Genomic DNA, 15,275 nt, shown 5'->3' on the forward strand with positions numbered 1-15,275 from the left:
GTAATAATTTCAGACAATGTTGATAGAGAATTGATTGAACATCTAACGTTGTAAGTCACCGTTGCCCCAAATCAAGCAATTTCATGGGTTTTAGTAAAATTTTCCATTTTCTTTGACTTTGTGCCAAAGAAATTTGAATTCGCTAAGGACAGAAACCTTAAAGACCTACCCTAACTAGCATGAACCATCGGAAAATCATACATTTTGACCGAAAATTCTTAAAAACCACAAGAAAAGGGCTTTGGCTTTGAAAATGGTTGCACATGTTTCAGTTAAACCGTTGTCAGTTTTGACCAAATCATCGTTTTTTTAACCATTAATAGTTTATGAGTTTTTCGTCGATATATCCCATTTTTTTGAGTGTTAAATGTCGGAAGACGTTTGTTTGTAATAGCTGGTATACTTTTGGGGGCTAGGTAAATGAAGGTCCAACAATTGATATATTTTTAAATGACATACATACATTAGCATATAATTTATTATCCTTGTGCTGAGAGGGAACTTCGTCTTCTAAACCATTTTACTCTATTGACTTGCAAACCTGTACTAATGTTGTTTCGCCCACTGTATATGCCAGGAATAACTTCAATTTTCTGATATAGAAGACTTTTACTTCATAGTCTTTTATTTTATGGCGGTTCTACATATTTTTTATATATTTTTATTAGAATTTGTAAATAAAACTGATTTCTCTAACATTTTATTTACTTTAATTTTTTGAAATTGTTAACTAGAATTGCAGTTTTTGTGTTTGTAAGCCTTTAAATTATATGTTAATTGCTAATTTTAACATAGAGCTTTTGCTCCAGTTTCTAAAAAAAAAAAACAAATTAAGCGAATCTCAATTTTTTGCGCCACGTCACTTAATTAAAGTGTATTTATAGACGACTGGTTTTAGTTATAAGATCCGGCTGTTTCCCGTCCGTTTCCTTTCAAGTTTCGATTACAAAAATTTAAGAAAATTCAAATTTAATTTCGACTACATTCTAATTTAAAGACCATGTGCATTATTTTTTTTAAAGTCTATTTGCACAACAATTAAAGTTAAATTCTTCTCTCGTCCTCAGTAGCACACGATTTTCCACTTGAGATCGAGATTGAAAAGCCTTTGGAGACTAAAAACTAAGTTTTTTGATGGTTTTTGGTTGCTCAATTACGGCTAAAAATAAGCATTTTCATCAGAATAAAAAGAATTAATAAAATTAATTTCATGCTAAATTAATAAATGAAGAAAAAAAGAAAAAAAAAAATACGAAAAGCAAAACGGCGATTCTCCCCTCCTCTTGGACTCCCTCCACTTCAAAAACCAGTTTCAATTCTTAACAGGTGTTTTTTTTTTTTTTTTTTTGTGGTTTTTGCACTCTTTTTGTGTCTCTGCTCGTTGAAGCATTTTGAATGGAATTATTAATAACAGCAAATTGTGTTATAAATGTATGTACAGAAAAAAAGAAAAAAAAAAACTAAAATGAACAAAAACACAATGAGAAGAACAAACAAATGGTTAAACACTTTTTATGCTTCTCTTTTTTTTTTTTTTTATGAGGCAAATAAAATTGTAGTTAAGAGCTCATAAAAATTGGCTAAATGCTTACAAAAATCTAATCGTGAAGTTTCTATACTCTAACTGATCAGATTCAATTTGATGATCATTTGAATACTGATTTTAGAAAAGGTTTTCCTAATCAAATTATTAAAAGTTATTAAATTTTTGGTTTTGGATACTTCCTGAACTGCAATTCAAAACATTTTCTTTTAAAGGCTTATAAACAACTTCACAGTATTTGAAATTTCTCAAGAGTTATAACTTTTTTTTGAGTTTGCTTTAAGGTCAACCTTATGTAGGTATATATGATAAAGAAATTATAAGATTTACAAGGTTTAAGATTTATGAGATTTAAGTATTTCAACAAAAAACCTTCAAAACTTTCAAAAAATCCAAAAAAATTGCAAATATTGGGAAAGGATAAGTACGAGATATTTCAAAAAAAGCATCTAATCGAAAGATAGAACTTGCAATAAAGATTTTGGCCATAAAACGAGTGCAATATAGATACGTATTTTATAATTAAGACGGAACTAAGAAATTATGTCTAATATACGATTTAGTCTAAAAGATCGGGACTAAATTTGTGAATTTTGGGAGGATTCTGGACCCTCTCGATCAGTTCCTTGAATCTGTGCCTGTTCTTAGCCAGTCAGCGACCAAGCGGGAACTTCAACTAAAGGTTAAGTCAACTAATTTTTAGTTTGCAGATTTCAAAAAGTTAGAAATTGTAAGAATATGTACGAATTTTGTAAGATTTTGGGTTCCAGCTAAATTGCTTAGGGATTCAAGATTCGATTGTTTCAGAGATAGAAATAGAATGTAAATTAGATTTCAGGGGCAACTATGTTTATGAGGAGATACTAGATGGGCTTTAACCAAAATATACCTCCAGAAATTATGAATTTGGGATTGGTGTCCAACAAAAGAGTTTGCCATGGATGATTAGTTACTTATAATCTGCATCCTTTTCTTTTCTACAGCTCCTGTAGAGGCATCTATTGAACAGAGGAACTTAATTCTTTAAGCAGAAATACTTCCCTCTCAGAATGACCAACTTCTAGTCAAAGTGAATGTATCTTTTCATGTAGTAAAGTCTCAACGCCCACAAAACGATTCGGTGGCAAACAAACATCAGCTTGCTAAGTATATATAAAGACATTAAGAAAAGGGGCTTAGACAATTGTCTCTTTTGTCAGCGACGATAGAATATAAAAGAATTGTGCGAAAATGTTTGGCATGATCCTTTTTTTTGTGCAAAAAGAATGAAAGAAAGAAAGGAACGACACCCCTTGACAATGAAGAGGAATTGGCAAACATTACCACAAGGATGACAATAGCCATAAAGGATAACAATCGATAATCGATCTTTTGGCAGTTTCCTCAACCCTCTCTCTTTCTCATGGAACACAACGCAATGTTTGCCAATAATTTAATTGATAAATGATTTGATTTTGGAAAGAAGAATTCGCATCGATCATAAAGGCAGCAGCAGCATCTTATACATAGATAGAGACTCGAGTCGTTGTCTACCTAGTCATTGATTAGCATATCAATAACCCGAATACATATTATAGATTCAACTAATGATCATGGGATTGTTTTGTTCGTTCCTTTTGGGGTGGCTTTCTCTCCCTATTCTCTGCTCCTTGTCCCAGTCTTGTCTTCTGCTCTGTCTTGTCTTTTTCTGGGTGCTGACATCATCACGAAGCTGTTGTCGTTGTCCTGTGCATCATCAGTGCATTGTTATGCTAACTATGAGAAAAAAAATGATCCTGGAGTCGTCCTGCCTAGGTACAGAGGTGACTGTCAACTTTCTGTTTTTTTTTCTTGTTTTTAGGGAACGATTTTTTTCCTTTGATGGATATGATAATTAGAATGCAGGGCCTGAGGGCAGATAATCATCTCATCGGCTGAGAGTTAGATGAGAAAAGTTTTCGACAAAAAAATGGAATAGCCTTAGGACATAGTGATAGATAGATATTAAGATTCTACATACTGAAGCGAAATATATATGTATCTATAGTCGGAATTTTCGGTTATAGAATGCAACTGCAATCAAAAATATGTCTTCTGATCTTGATGAAACTTGGCCACAGCCTTAACTGTGTTAACCAAGCTACCCAATGTAAAATATTAAAAGAATCTCTTGCAAGATTCTATTCGAACTGTTGGGATATAGTCATCCGACTATAAAAGTTGGTGTCATTAATAAGTGGTATATTTACCTAATGTATCATAAATTTTATATAAATCGCTGGAAAAATAACAGAGTTAATGATCAAAAATGCTAGTTTATATGGAATTTAAGGGATATAGGGATTCGATCCGGCTAAAGTGCAATATAGTTGCCAAATTTCAGTGAGATTACAGCAAATTAACACTAAAAACCTTTTGAAAATATATAAACTAAAAAAAGTTGTTGAAAAACAAAATAAAACAGAACTTGGAATTTGATTTTTAGTTGCCAACATTTAAATAATAAGTAGATTACGTTATTTATAGATTATTTTAATAAAATAGTAATAAACTATAAACTTAAACTTTAATATTGATTTGGTAATTTCCATAAGATTTTCCATCTTAACCCTTTCTAGCAGAAAATCAAGCCTCAGGTCGTGGCATTATGCAAAACTGCTTTCAATTTTGAATTTGAGGGGTCGTTTATTTTGTGTGTTCCCTTTCTTCCCTAACTTTTTTTTTCATTTTGTTGTTGTGAATGCCAAGAAGTGAGAGGGGCAGAAGATAGATAAGTAATTTGGAATGCTGCAGAAAGGCGGCATCAATGCCATCAATAGATTTATGGTTTCTAAACTCTAGACAAAATCAAAACACACAAAATTACAGGAACAGGGTCAGGGACAGGGACCCTCTCAATCAACCGCCAGGGGGTTGGTTGGCTTGGCATCGTCACTTAGATTCAGGCCGTAATCAGATGCGAATCGAACCCAGGGCGATATATTTAACTTAGCATAAGAAAAGGATTCGAGGATCCTTTTTGTGCGTTTGTGTGTGTGTGTGTGTGTGTGTGTGTAACCCGTTTGGTATTCGCAAAAACCATTTAGTCGCCATTCAGGCAATTCTTTTGGATAAACTATTTATGAAATTATTACACAATGGGCCACGATTAGCCCTGCCATGAGTGTGGATGGGAGAGGAGCATGTAGAGGTGTGTATGTTTTTCCCATAACTTCTTGTTTGCCTTTTTTGTTGTGGCCTATTCTCCTATTGAGTTTTCCAACAAAATTTGCATTCCCTTTTTCAACCGATTCTTTTCTTCTTCGTTTCTCTCTTTTTTGGCAATTTCGGCATATTGATTCGCTTTGTCTTCCCATTGTCTGCGATTCTAATAAGGTGCGATATTGTGAAATTTGATGCGATTTTCTGCACCCTTTCGACAGGCAGCAGAATCCTTCTTCCTTCTGTGCTATTTTTTGCGCACGCACACACACACACATATAGAATGGGCACACTCTTGAATCCTTTGTTGAGGTTTCGCATTCAATAGATTCTATTGATCTTTCACATTCAAATTGTTATGTAATTGATACTTAACGATTTATTGGCATATTGCGAATTTTTGTGGTTTGTTTTCTTAATTAAATATTTAGATGTGAATTGATATATTTTATGGTCTTATCTCAAGATCGATTTCAAATCTAAACTTATTTATTATAAACCATTCTAAGTAGGTCAATTAACTAATTCTTTCAAGAAACAGGTTCCTAGGTTGATACAACCACATATAACATTTATCTTTTCAATTTGACAGATGTTGGAGAAAGGTAAAGGAGATTAGCATATCATCTTCTTCTAGTAGATAATCAATTTGACTGGGCTTAGGCTTAAACTGGAGACTCAGACCATGTTTAGACTATTCTAAGGTCTTTTGTTTAGTTGTTCGTTTTAAATTCAGCAACTTTTTTCTAATCTTTTTTTGAAAAACAACGAAGAATTACAAGGTTAAATAAGTAAGTAGATCTAATGGTACTTTGCAACCGTAATTATCATTTTTGAATTAAATTATCAAAAGAATAACATACACTTTTTTGAAAAACTTTTTTAATGTTTATGCTTAGATGATGAGCAGTTCCTTTAATATATTTATGTATATACAGTTTGTCAAGAAAGTGTTTACACGCATTTTAGTTTTTTGCTTTATAGCCAAATAAAAACACTAAGAATACGATTACTCAACAATTTTTTTATTTATGAAAATAGGTAAGTTAATAAGTAGAAAAAATAAATAATGTTTCGTTAAAGAAAGAAAATATTAAATATTAAAAAAGAGTTACGAAAATCAACTGTCAAGAAAGTGTTTACACAACTAATACACTTAATTCATTGCGACTTTTTATTTACAGTAGAATCCAGCTATAAGGACTCCTCTGATAGCCTCCGTTCGGTTATAGTGACGAAAATTCAATGACTTGGTTGAATATATGTATGAAAGGGCCTCCTCTTAGTACGTCTTCGTTAATAGCGATTATATTTTTTACAATTCAACCGGATATTGCGACATTTCGGAAGAAAATTAAGCAAAATAATGCAAAATGAAGGAAGAAATGTATTCATTTATCAGTAGCAGCAACTCATTCTCGACATTCCTCTAATGGCTTAGGTAAGAGGTCTAAAAAAGAATTGTAAGAAACTGCTCTTGTTACCAATAGTCTTTCGATATGTCCTTCCGAGGACAACATTGTTAAGTGACAAAAACATCCAAGATCAACAAGAAGATGTATCAGAACCTTTGTCAGCTCAAATTTAATGCAGATATAATGAGCTTAAGGCACAGTCTTATTTAAGTCAGTTATTTAGACAAAGTTTTACTTCTAATTACTTAAAATTAGCAACAAAACTAAAGTAGACTATTCAAAATGTAAATATTAAAAGAGAATCAGAAACTTTGTTACTTTCGAATATTCTGTCAGATCTAAGAGAATTTCAGACATCTGCTGTCTCTTGCTTAAGGCTTGTCCTTTTGAAAGCAGGAAATAAATTAGAATAATTAAAATTATTGAACGTGACTAATGAGCAAATATTGATTTAAAACTTTTCACAGGGACATCGAGAGATAGAGGACGGCAAAAGCCTGAATATAAAATAGATAAACAAATGGAGGACAGATGGCTGAGATACATTCCTTAAGCAGGCTGGCCGGGTGGTGGCTTGGTAGCCCTCGGGCTGGCCCACTGAAGGAGTCTGAGGCCAAGAGATGACGACGAAGACCATTGAGGACTCACATCAGATGGAATTTAAATAATTTGCGCATTTTTCTATTCGAAAGAGCATAATTTTTTTTCCCCGTTTGCTTCCTTAAGATATAATGAAAAATGATGTTTGACCCTCAACCAAGCCGGGGCTTTGGCTTGGCACCCTTGACACACCCATATATCTATGTACATACATATGTGTGTGTATACAGGACTTGATCAAATATGCAAATGCCCAAAAGATATCCCGCAGCAGGATCAACCCTTTAGATGGTCCGATCCGCGAACGTGTTGTGCATAAATTAAGAACGAGAGAATCCTTTCATTTCCATTGTGTTCACCCTTTGCTAAGAAAGGAAACGCTTCCGCATGGAAATGAGGCAAAAAAAATCCGGATTTTTTTTTCTTTACTTCTTCAACTTACTCGAATGTGTGTGTGTGTGTGTGTCTTCTCTTTCTTCTCCATTATCCTTGATCGTCACCCTCAGCCTCTGTGGGTAGTCTGAGAGACACCAAAGAAACAAAAAAAAAAATCGTGAGAAAATTTCCAGTTCGAAATATTCAAATGAGCTCGACGAGGAAAGAAAAAAAAACTCGCCCATTGCATACTTTTTTGGGATGTTTTTTATGTTTTGCATGAGGATGCGAGCGCATCCTGACCCTTTTGTTCGACATCAATTTTTTTAACCCATTTTTTTTAATGCAGCATTTTTTATGCTTGACTACAGCAAAAAGTCGTTTATAATTGGGCCGAGTTGGGTTCGTTTTCATGTCGTTTTTTTTTTTGGCGGGCATTTTTTTCTATCCTTTCTTTTTTATGTTGAAATCCTGTGAGGCAAGTTTTTTTTACCCATTTTTTTTTTTAGTAATTTTTGTTACTGTAGTTTTTTTTTTTTTTGTCGTCTTGTTGCCTTTTTTAAAGAACTTTTTTTTGGCGTGAAAATGTTAATTAAATTTATGTTATTGCGTCATTTTTTTTTTTTTTTTGGATGGTAGTAAGGGGGATAACAATTGATATTCATGTTGTTCCAATTACGCAGTTGGATTTTTGGTAGTTTTTACAGCTCATGACCCTGGGCAATGGGCAAAAGGAATCATGTGACAGGATTTAAATTGAAAGCAGTTAATGAAAGAATCGTAATGGAAATGGAAAACTTAAAAAAAAACCTGGAATGAAAAAAAAGGAAAACATTGGGTCAATCCTCTGATATTATATATTTAAGAATAACATTCAATTGTGTTTGGGATTTGGAGTGTTTATATGTAAAACTTTATTCTATATTTATGAACTTCTTGAAATGTTTTTGAGACTTTTGGAGTAATTTTTCGAAAATAAATAATTGTAATAAAGTATTTAGTTGAAAAACAAAGCTTAAATGTGAATATTAACAATATATATTCTTGATTTTCGAGAACATTTATATTCTATTATCTATTATCTTAGCCTAATCACTCAAATAAAGCTAAGGACTGACTTGGTTATACACCTTGAACCTTTTTGCTTTGCTGAATCTTTTTAAGGACGTACTATAACGAACATAATCTAGAACGAAATAGTTAAAAAATAGTACGAAATAGGTTTTAATAAAAAGAAAATTCATTTCTGGTACACTTATGTACATATATGTAAGTTTTTTTGTACCGTTAGGTTTCTCACACATTTCAAAAACTAACGTGGTCAAAATAAATGGGACAAAGTTGAAAAATAAACATCAGACGTTTGTTTTTTGGCTTATTCTAGTTATTAATTATATGTTTTATGTACTAAAGTTTTATTTGACTATAGCTATGATTTTAATCACTAGGGCAGGATAACACCTGCATCCTAGTGAGATATTTTACACCACCACAACATGTTTTTCAAACCTTTTTAGGGGGTAAAAGTTGATTTCTGCAGCGATTCCAGAACAAGCTTCAACGCAGAATTGTCAATGCGCCTCCTTACTCAGTAATCCACAGAGACCTTAACATTTCATTAGTTAAGTGCGAGATCCTGAGGTATGGCATTCGGTACCTCTCCAGGCTAGAAGCCATTGATAATGCACTGGCACTCAAATTGCTGGACAACAGCATTCAGATTAGACGTCTGAAAAGAAGTCACCCACTTGACCTGCCATTAAGACCATAGAAGGACTGGTAATTCTACCGCCATACTCATAATAACCTTTGACAATATTTGCTTATTGTCCTTTTAGAATTTAGCATATGTACGTCTAAACCATACCGATACAGGGAGTAGGTGTAGGGGTCTCTCTAATATCAATAAATGTAAATGCAAAATATAAAAAAATCAATAAATCTATAACTGGAAGGTCTCTTCGAAGGCGAAAATGTAAATTTATTGATCGAACACCCTCAAAAATATTAACTAGATTAGAACATGGTCTAAATTATTTATCCAAATGCTATCCTAAGACACTTGCCACTTTTCAATTCATGCTGTTGAATCTCATGACAAGTCGACTGGATTGTGTTGCTCTTTAGGTATATGTATCAAAAGTCCTTTTTTTGCCAAATCCACAAATTTTTAAGGCTTAAAGTCAACAGCAAGGCATTAATGAACCTTTCAACCACATAAAGTGATGCAAGTCTTTCGAAAAGTCGTCTATCACAGTTTCTAACAACCGTTAGAAATTCTTTAAAAACAAAGTGTCAATATTTTGGAGACATCAGAAACCCCATACGAATGGGTTCCCACCTCATGAAAGATTCAAATTTATCAAATTCTTATCCGTTAAATTTCACAAATCCATCAAATTGCGATATATAATCAATTAAAATGAAAGAAAATAAAAAAAAAAAACTAAGATAAAAGATGAAATTAATTATGCAATCATTTGATAGTCAAAAATGTTTGCTAAAATATTTTGCAAAACAATTTTTGCATAAGATAAAGAAGTAGGAGGAAATATGCGAATTTTTGGCGTTTCTTTTTTTTTTTTTTTTTTTGATTAAAATTAATTAATTTACTTAATTACAGGTACAAGATGGGAGCTACCCAAAAATCACAGAAAACTGGTTGACTTGAGCCCCGCTCAATTGATTGATTGAACTCCAGTTTGGCGATGACGAAGGGCAAGGCAAGGGGTTGTGGGGTGAATCATTTCAAAATTCTTATTTCAAGATACATATATCCATAGTTTTGTCTTTGTAGTTGTTGTTGTTGTTGTTGTCAGAATCTAGATTCTTTTATGGTTTGTGATTGAAGATTTGATTTCTAGTTAAACCGGTCGACATTTTGTTTGGGACGATCTCAGACATTTCTCTTACAGATGTCTGAGAGATTAGATCTTGTATAAGTCGTAGATATTTTAATCTTTAAAGGCAATGTTTCTTTAATATAAAGGATCAGAACTTTGATGTGAAATTCATCTTCAAATGAATTGAGTTTCTATTCAAATTTGATCCAGAACTTAGAAGACTGATTAGAATGGTTTGGAATGGATTTCCTGGGAATTTCTGAGAATGTGTATTAGTAGAAGATTTTCAAAATAGATTTTGATAGTTAGATGTTTTACATAAGGACTAGTCTTTTGTAGGGCAGTAGGACTCTGGCCAGTGCTGTCACTAAGCCAGCGCTAAAGTTATCCTTTCAGTGTGAAAGTTAGGACAAAAATGTAAACCGGGTAATAGAATAAAAGATAACGATTTTGCAGTATATTTTAAACATTATAAGTCTGTCAATCCGTCAATCTACCAATTTCAAGATTGAAAAATCGGTCAATCTCCCATTTTACAGACTGTAGATCCAATTTTTTAACAATTTGAGGAAGCTATAACTTTATTAAATCGTAATTTCGCCTATTTTAAATAACATTAAACTTTTATTGATTGAAAAAAAGATTAAGATTCACAGAAATCATTCGACGTAAAAAATTATGATATTTATTTTCCAACTACTCCAAGAATTGACTAAATTCGTAATATAAAGTTTAATTAGAATTAATTTGCTGTTCATGGGCCTTTTAAGAGCGCTTGCATTGATAATTAACTTGACTAATTCCAGCTGACTGACTAAATTTAGTATTAAAAAGTCTTAATAAAAGATAACTCTTTGCAAACTTAGTTTTAATTTGTTTAAAAGTTCTGCAAAGTTAGAAGTTTTCAAAAATTTATAAAATTTAATTTTTGTCAATTAATTTATCTCGAGGAGCCCATAGCAAATGCTGCTCCTGATATATGGCAAATCCGGCACTGATCTTAGTTTATTTTCCTAGATATATTTATAGAGTCTTTATAAAGGAAACATAAAGATAATTTGCGTAGAGAATATTAAATTTTATATCAATTTTTTTAAAATTATTGTTAAGCCTTAAATAGAGTTTTGTCGAGTGAACTTCAACCTTGACTTATTTATATGCCCTTCCTTGTTTTTGGATCTATAGATTCTAGAAATGATTTCCGGATACTTTCAGAAAATATTTGAGGAATATCATAAGCCTTATAGAATTAGAATAGATCTCTATTTCTTGGAGTTTTTCTAGGAGTCGAATAAATTCTTGAGATTCTTTTTTTGTTGCTGCATCATTCTGATTCTAGGATCGACAAGATTGTCCTTTAAATAGAATTGAATTAAAGTTAAACTTATTTTTGCTGATTAAGTTATCTCTTTTATTTTAACTTGTATATTTTTTTTATGGTTCTTTAAAATGGCTTAAAGATATTTCGTCCTGCCATAGGGAACTTTTCTGTTTTGAGTCATTTATTTTATTTTCATTTTATAATTTGTTTAACTTTTAAATAACTAAATCCTTGTCATTGCTGAGATAAATTTGTCTCGTTTCCAAAAACCAATATAAATATATTTCATTCTACATAAATATACAAAAATTTTGAAAAAATAACTAATAACCAAAATGATGAAATTGGTTGGTTGCCCCGATGAATTGCCCAATCCTTATAGGAATTGCATTAAGGATATGCTGAATACTCTGATCTGCAATGACAACGATGTGAAGCGTCTGAATACGGAGCTAAGGAACTTGCAACTTGAATTGAAATCCGAACTGAACAAGGCGAATTTGAAATGTGGCCACGAGAAGAAGAAGACGCAAACGTCGAAACTCTGTGAGAGTGACGAGAAGCTGGAAACATTCGCCAAGCGCATTGCCAGCTTGGATGAGGTCAAGTTCCACTACAGTGAACGGAGCGAGGAGCTGCGCAAGCGTCGGCATAACATCATAGTCTATGCAAGGCAATGCCTTCGTGCCTACAACGAGGAGAAGTGCAAGTTCAAGGGCTTCCACGAGAACACCATTGACTACATTAAGAGAACTGCCACCTTGTCCCATGACCCCGAGGTTATAGCTCGATGCGAGAAGGATATTTGTCAAATGCAGAAACGATTCACTGCCGAGGTGGCCAACATTAAACGTAGTGAATCGGTGCTTTTGCCCTTCTTTCAGTTGATCAAACAAACGGATGCGGCTACGATATGTGAATGCTCCTTAAAGGACTATGACTGGGTGCCGCAGGGCAAGAATCTGGAGAGCGTGAATGCTGCGGCTACGGATATGAAAGATCAAATGGGCAAGGTCCTCATACGCGCCTTTGCCCAGTTGCATATGCATATGCCGCAGGATCCACGCAGTTTCATTGCCGGCTATTTGATGAATGTTGATCGCAATGAGCAGGAGATGAAGGAGAAATTGGATATATTCCAAGCCAGCGAAATGAGCAAAGAGATGGCTGATCCTACATTCCAATGCGAGAATGCATGTCCTGCTTCAGCCAAGGAGGATATTTGATATCGTTGTGTATCATTGAGAGTTTAAATTGTAAATGAATTGGTTAATCAACTTAATTATACGGATACTTAAATCATAAATCACAAAAAAAGAAGAAACATTTAATCAAATTCAATTTAATTTGCCTTTTTTCCCAATTCAAAAGAAATATAAGTAAACTGGGCCAATTAAAAATTAACTATAATGACAGAATAAATATATATTTATGTGTAAGCTTTAAATTTTCACAAAAGGAAATCACATTTTTTGAGTTGCAGGCTGCAGATTCATTCCGATATCCCATCAATGCTGCATAGCTCAATTTTGTAAGTTTTCGAAAGGATAATTCAAGTCTATTCCTTCTTCTTGCGACGATTACCACGACGTCCATTGGTCTCGGTCTTTTCCTTCTCACTGACTCCGGTTATCGAGGCGCCAGCTAGTTCAGAGTTGGCCATCTTTTCTTGATTGTCCAAAAAGAACATAACATCACGGACCTGCTCCTTGAGTTCGGTGACTTCTTTGTCGTGATTTAATTTGAATTCATTATACTGCAATTCCAAAGCTTTGTATTTGCCATGCCAAGATATTTGATTGTTCTGAAATGCCTTGGAGAGTTCGCGCTCCTCGACGAGTTGTTTTTGGACCTCTTTCAGTCTGGAAGTGGAGAGAATATATTGAAGGGATTGAAAATTAAAGGGGTATCGAAAATTATTATTACTTGGCGGAATGCTGAGTTAGTTTTCTCTCCAGATTTTGCTTCTCCTTTTGCATGCCCTGTTGCTGTTGCTGCAACTCGGTGATCTCTGTCTTTGCCTCATTGGCGCTGGCCTTGAAATTTTGCCACTCTTGCTCAAGCCTCTCCATGCGATCCTCATAGAATTTCCTTTGGGTGTCCAGCTGGGAGGTTAGTAAATATGTAAACTCCATTTGCATAGAGTCGATCTTGTCTTCGTTTTCATCCTTCTCGGTCTGCGAAGCGACTAGCTTGCCATCCGATTTATTTTGAAAGAGACGATGCACAAAATTATCGCCCGCATAGTCCCAGACACTGGAGGTGCCCAATTGCATGGCGAATGTATGATTGGTGGCCCGAAAGTGAGCTGCTGCATGTCCACCCTGATAACGACCGCAACCGACATGACCACAAATCAAGCAAATCCACAGAGAATCAGTTCCCTCGCATTCCATGCAAACCGAATCCTCGACCAGCTCCGGTGTCTGAACATGTCGACACACCGGGCAAGTGGAATCGCCCCATTTCATCAGGCAACTGGCATGGAAAGCATGATTGCAAAGTATGGTCAGCACTCCATCGACACTCTCGTCCATGCGTTCCAAACAAACGGGACAAGTGGGCAGTTCAGTGTGTCCCAAGGGGGGCAAACCGTTCTCACTCCGCTCCACAGCAGATACCCAAACGGCATGGCACAAAGAGTCCGGCTCCAAAGAGTTATAGGCAATGCCATTGTAAGACTTATAAAACTCTAAAGCGGAATCGTTCGAACGGAATCTGTAAAGAATATATAATGTGGTTATCCATTTCGGAGTGATTCTAAGCTTCACTTACTCCAATAGCACCATAAACTGATTGGGACTGCCGTCTCTGACAATTTGCACATGCCTAATCTCGGCATGGCATGGAGCTATAAAATTCAGCAAATCATGGCAGTTCAATGTGGCTGGAACAGCCAAAAGGCAAAGTTTATTTGAAGGAGCCTCCTTGATGGCCTTTCGTTCACTGAAAAAAAAAGAGCCCAAATTAGTAAGGTTTCTGAATGGATTCTTTTCGTCTACTTACTTCTTCTTGTAGAGATGAATCAATCCCTTGGTGACCTCGACTATGGGATTTCCCGAAAAGTAAAGAATCTCCTGTGGAAACTTTGAAGCATGCGCCTCGTCGCCAGTTCGTGGGGTTGTCTCCCTAGAGCTTCCCGCCGATGGGCTATTAGTGTGCTGCTGGAGTACAGCGGCCCAGTTCATTTTAGTGCTCTCCACCTGCTCCAATTCTTTGGTCCAACGTTGATTCGTATATGTCTCAATGGTAATGTCTTTGGGTTGGCGCAGGCCACGATCTCGTTCCCGCTCCTTCTGGACTCGCGGATTGGTTGGATGTTCTGTTGAGACGGCACCCTCGTCTGTAAAATTATAAATAGAAAAGTAAACCAAATTACTGATGACTAAGAACCAAACAAAGAAGGAGTCACTTTTGCCAGTTGACTCGTTCTAGAAGTTTCTTGCACTCACCTCCAAGGTTCTCCAAATCGATCTCGATTTTGATAACACACAATGATATATTTTCTAGCATTACAGCATAATTTATATTAAGTAATAATTATTTATTTATTTTAAGGTGCAAATAGAATTTACGAAATTGAGATTGACAATGATATTTTGTGTGCTTGTTGAAAAAGGTCGCTAGAATTGTTTCACTGGAGGTTCAACAGTGTATTGTTATTGTTTATCCGTATTTTTGTGTTTTTTTTATAAATAAATTGGAAGAAAATTTATTTTCCACGACATAAACACAACATTATTTTCGAACTCGAACATGTTCGATCATGCTCTTTCGTTCGACTCTAATGTTCGAGCTCGACTCTTTTGTTACATTTACTCACGAGTGCGAGTAACACTCCTAAGGGTGCGAGTAAACAGTCCTAAGGGTGAGAGTAAAGTTCTAAAGGTGCGAGTAATAGTCCTAAGGGTGCGAGTAATAGTGCTAAGGGTGCGAGTAACACTCCTAAGGGTGCGAGTAATAGTGCTAAGGGTGCGAGTAAAATGTGTATAAGACAG

General features: G+C 34.7%; 2 protein-coding genes across 2 annotated transcripts; one reads left to right on the top strand and one right to left on the bottom strand.

The window, feature by feature from the left end:
• The first annotated feature begins 11,520 nt into the window (after positions 1-11,520).
• On the top strand, positions 11,521-12,724 carry LOC137581921 (uncharacterized). The gene has a single exon (XM_068296324.1). It carries the CDS (start codon positions 11,613-11,615, stop codon positions 12,501-12,503), a length of 891 nt encoding a protein of 296 aa, XP_068152425.1. The 5' UTR covers positions 11,521-11,612; the 3' UTR covers positions 12,504-12,724.
• LOC137581920 (BRCA1-associated protein) lies at positions 12,604-15,038 on the bottom strand. Its single transcript, XM_068296323.1, has 5 exons — positions 14,730-15,038; positions 14,284-14,620; positions 14,053-14,223; positions 13,204-13,995; positions 12,604-13,139 (listed from the first exon to the last, which is right to left on the bottom strand). The coding sequence occupies exons 1-5, from the start codon at positions 14,788-14,790 to the stop codon at positions 12,836-12,838; spliced, it is 1,665 nt and encodes a 554-aa protein (XP_068152424.1). The 5' UTR covers positions 14,791-15,038; the 3' UTR covers positions 12,604-12,835.
• Positions 15,039-15,275: the final 237 nt, after the last annotated feature.

This window comes from Drosophila tropicalis, unplaced genomic scaffold (assembly GCF_018151085.1).
Source record: "Drosophila tropicalis isolate 14030-0801.00 unplaced genomic scaffold, ASM1815108v1 contig_859, whole genome shotgun sequence".
Taxonomy (NCBI): domain Eukaryota; kingdom Metazoa; phylum Arthropoda; class Insecta; order Diptera; family Drosophilidae; genus Drosophila; species Drosophila tropicalis.